The sequence below is a fragment of the Phyllostomus discolor genome, chromosome 8 (genome assembly GCF_004126475.2).
Source record: "Phyllostomus discolor isolate MPI-MPIP mPhyDis1 chromosome 8, mPhyDis1.pri.v3, whole genome shotgun sequence".
NCBI classification, from domain to species: domain Eukaryota; kingdom Metazoa; phylum Chordata; class Mammalia; order Chiroptera; family Phyllostomidae; genus Phyllostomus; species Phyllostomus discolor.
Window position 1 is genome coordinate 59336090 of NC_040910.2, and position 4514 is coordinate 59340603.

The 4514-nt window shown below is 40.7% G+C and overlaps 1 protein-coding gene across 1 annotated transcript; it reads left to right on the forward strand.

Annotated features, from left to right (window-relative positions):
- The first annotated feature begins 3399 nt into the window (after window positions 1–3399).
- LOC114503924 (olfactory receptor 1A1-like) lies at window positions 3400–4314 on the forward strand. The gene has a single exon (XM_028521504.1). The coding sequence runs from the start codon at window positions 3400–3402 to the stop codon at window positions 4312–4314; it is 915 nt and encodes a 304-aa protein (XP_028377305.1).
- Window positions 4315–4514: the final 200 nt, after the last annotated feature.

The following is a 4514-nucleotide window of genomic DNA, read 5'->3' on the forward strand; positions in this document are numbered from 1 at the left end:
TATAGATAGATTAGATAGTAGATAGACTATAGATTGGCACACAAACAGAGAGATGTTGAGGTGTGTACATATATGCATATCTATGCATATGTGTAATTTTTCTGCTCTGTCCACTGAGCAGACATAGAAGCAATGACAGCTCCATGGCAGTGACACTTACCATCCAGAAATCAGTTTTGAAACATCAGGAAGGGCTTTAAGCCCCAAGTCTGCCTGGGAGGAGAGAAGAAAAGAGCTAACAAAGCCCAGGGATAGAAAGAGACAGCTATGTATTACCAGCTGCCTGGTAGGAGTTATCACTCCTACCAGGATAAGGATAAAGCAGCTACAAATTAGTATTTTTAGGAGTAAAATTCTCCAGCCTCACTCTCTTTACTCCCCCCCATCTCTGCTGCAGCTCTCCACTGACTAAACCAAACCAGATGCTAGAGGATACAGCAGCCCTTCACTGAGCTAATACTGATCAACTTCAGGAGTGCAGAGCAGGGTAGACAAAAGAGGATGAATTTGGAGGAGCAAATGGAAGCTCTCCACCCAGCACACCATCCAGTACTATCTAAAGGAGCATTCTTTTTATTTATTTCTCGTGGCTATTTTCATTTCTTTCTTTTATGTTTGGTTACATGTATTTTTTTAAAAGATTTTTATTTATTTATTTTTAGGGAGGGGGAGAGAGAGAGAGAGAGAAACATCAATGTGCGGTTGCTGGGGGTTATGGTCTGCAACCCAGGAATGTACCCTGGCTGGGAATTGAACCTGGGACACTTTGGTTCCCAGCCCACGCTCAATTCACTGAGCTACACCAGCCAGGGTTACATGTATTTTTTAAATTTTACTTTTATAACATTTAGAATTTCTAAGTCTTTTAATAAAAATGTGACCTGTCAATATCAGCCTAATTGATATGTTGCAGAGTGCTCACACCCTTCATTTTATACTTCCTTAGAATTAGTTGAACTAACTCTAGTCTCTGAGCCCTCAGTTTTGTGGAACCTTCTCAGTTCTGAGACATTATGATTCTGTAGCAATATAGGAAAAGGCATTTCAAGGGAGAACCAAATTCATTTAGGTGTAGACATGAAAAGGCACATCTATTAGGGGAAAGATAATTTTACCTGGATTCCCTTTGCTTAGTGTATAATCCCCATGTGCACTATGGGAGACCCTGAGAGCTGCTGGTTGGATGAATGACTGCATCAATTATGGAATAGAGCTCTATTTAGAAAAATTAGTGAATTACTTAGGATATCCTGGACTATACTAGCAAATAAATCACAAAAGTACAATTGTTTAAAAAGTATAAAAGTTTATTTTCTATATAACAGTTCTAATGTGTCTTCTTAGTAGATGGTGTCTGTCCTAGATGTGGCAAACTTTGGACACAGGCTCATGCTGCCTTGTGACTCAGCCATCCCATTCTGCCTCCTGGCCTTTCACATCAGTTGACAATAGGGCAAAGACAGTGTGAAGAAAATCCAGAACTGCAACAACTGGGTGGGTTGGCTGAAGTTCAGTCACATGACAATGCCTCAATGCAAGGGATGTTGGGAAGTGTAGTCTAGCTGACTGCCCCAGTGGGATTCAGATTAGGGTAAGCAGCTAATGGTCTGCCACAATTAATATTCCTCAAGTTGGATCAAAGAAGAGAGAACCAGTAGTCAAGCAGTTAAGAAAGCATTACAATATTGCAGGTAGAACATGACAGTGGTCAAAACTGAAGCACTGAGACAATGATTATAAAAGTTATTATGAATTATTTTATTTTATTTTAATTATATTTTCCATTACCACTTACCCACTTATACCCTCTTCCACCTCCACCCACTCCCTGCCCCACAGTAATCACCACCCTGTTGTCCATATCCATGAGTCCTTTGCCTTTTTTGCTCCATCCTTCCACCCCCAAACTTCTCCTAGAGCTGTCATCCTACTCTCTATTTATGAGTCTTTCTTTATTTTGTTTGTTAATTCAGTTGGTTCATTTGATTCCACATATGAATGAAATCATTTGGCATTTGTCTTTCTCTGGCTGCTTTATTTCATGTAACATAATATTCTCCAGGTCTGGCCACACCGCCACAAAGGGTAAAATGTTTTTCTTTTTTATGGCCAAGTAGAATTCCATTGTGTAAATGTCCCATAGTTGTTTTATCCACTCATCTACTGATGGACACTTGGGCTGCTTCTGAATCTTGGCAATTGTGAATAATGCTGCACTTACAAATTATTTCAACTGAACAATCAACAAGATCAGATGTAGGTGAGAAGTAAATTGGGCGAGTGTGCCTGTGGACATCCACAGATGGACAACCCATAGAATAAACCTGCATAGAATTCAAGAGGTATTGACTGCAAACAGATTGTTGCATGGAATGAGAACTATTCCATAATAGTCTTCTTGGAAAAGATAAAAATGAACAAGATATGGTCCTCCTCCTCAAAACACATTTGCAGTCTACTTAGGTTGGATGTACACAGTATAAGGTTTGGTCAGACAGGTAGACAAGGTGACTGAATGTGGAAATATGGAAAAAAGAGATTCAGCCCACAGATACAGATCTGAGATTCTACTAAGGGGCAAGTGAAGTCATGATGGAGTTGGATGATTCAGCCAAGAAAATAATAAAGAAAGGTAGAAGGTTAAAGAGAAAAACATCATGATTACATATATTTGAGGATTTGAAATAAAGATAAAAGTCTATCAAAGGTGAATGTCTATTTTTAAATGGGTAAGAAGGGAAGTAAATCCACTGGTCTTGCTTTGACATGGCCTAACCCAGTGGTCTTTGTGATTTACAATCTTTTGATGCCAGTTAAACACCTGTTACCTGCTGGTTCTGGGCTCATCCTGAGTTTGGTCAGTGGAAAAATTTCTACTTGTCTAGGGTGCCCACTGATCTTCCTTCACCCTGGAATAGTTTTTCAAAGACTTCAAAATGCTGTTCTTTCCTTTTCATGTGTAATTAGCATGTGGTTCTGACTCCTCCATTAAGATGTGAGGTCCTTGAGGGCAGAGACTATGCCATATATAAACAAATGGGCAACTAAACTGTATTTTTCACATATTTATACTATTTCTGTGAGGTCTATCAAAGCATCTAGACCCTAGGTGGTTGGATGATAGTCCTGCGGTTGGAAAGGTGGGCACCACTGATTCAAGATTGATTATTTCTTGCACAGAAGCATCCTGGGCCAACTGTCAATTAGTCCTACTGACCAAAAAGAATTCTCCCTCCCACCCCACCCCAAACATCAACATATTTGCCTATTTCTGAATTTAGTCACCCAGGTTTAGACACAACAAATAAGGGAGTCAAAAGAGGTGGTTGAGGATGATTATTAAACATAGCAACTTCATTAATAATTTGGACTTCTCTCACTTTTCCTGCTAAAGAATCCATGAGAGGAGACAATAGGTCTTCTACTCTGGATTTTATTCTCCTTGGAGTCAGCAGGCAGCAGGAACAGGAAGACTTCTTTTTCATCCTTTTCCCCTTCATTTACCCCATCACACTGATTGGAAACCTGCTCATCATCTTGGCCATTCACTCTGACATTAGACTTCACAACCCCATGTATTTTCTCCTTGCTAACCTCTCCTTTGTTGACATCTTCTTTTCTTCTGTAACCATCCCTAAGATGCTGGCCAACCATCTCTTGGGCACCAAAGCCATCTCCTTTGGGGGCTGTCTAACACAGATATATTTCATGATTGCCTTGGGTAACACAGATAGCTATATCCTGGCTGTGATGGCATATGACCATGCAGCAGCCATCAGCCGCCCACTTCATTACACAACAAATATGAGCCTACGAACTTGTGTCCTGCTAGCCATTGTGTCTTGGTTCATTGGAAACTTGAATGCCCTCCCCCACACTCTGCTCATAGCTAGTCTGTCCTTCTGTGGCAACCAGGAAGTGGCCAATTTCTACTGTGACATTACCCCTTTGCTCAAGCTGTCCTGTTCTGACATCCACTTTAATGTGAAGATGATGTACCTCGGGGCTGCAGTTTTCTCTGTGCCATTGCTATGCATCATCATTTCCTATGTTCAGGTCTTTGCCACAGTCTTACATGTCCTATCCACCAAGGGTGTGCTCAGAACCTTCTCTACCTGTGGCTCCCACCTCACAGTGGTTTCTTTGTATTATGGGACAGTCATGGGAATGTACTTCCGCCCTCTGACCAGTTACAGCTTAAAAGATGCTGTGATAACTGTGATGTACACCACAGTGACCCCAGTGTTAAATCCTTTCATCTATAGTCTGAGAAATCAGGACATGAAACTCTTCAGTAAGAGAATCTCTGTGTAAGCAATGAAAGTTTACACATTGGAGACTGCAGTCACCAATTAAAACGCACTTGGAAATCCAACCCTAGTATACTCCCATTTCAAAAAGCCACATCCGCCCTTTCTAGCTAAAAATTCTTTTTCTCAGATATTTTTAACAGTTTGTGATTCATCTTACTGAAATTGTCACTTTGTCCACAATGTCCTTCGGCAGAGTGGCAG

Excerpts from the sequence above, each read along its gene's own strand:
- LOC114503924 (XM_028521504.1), top strand. The coding sequence starts at position 3,400 with ATGAGAGGAGACAATAGGTCTTCTACTCTGGATTTTATTCTCCTTGGA.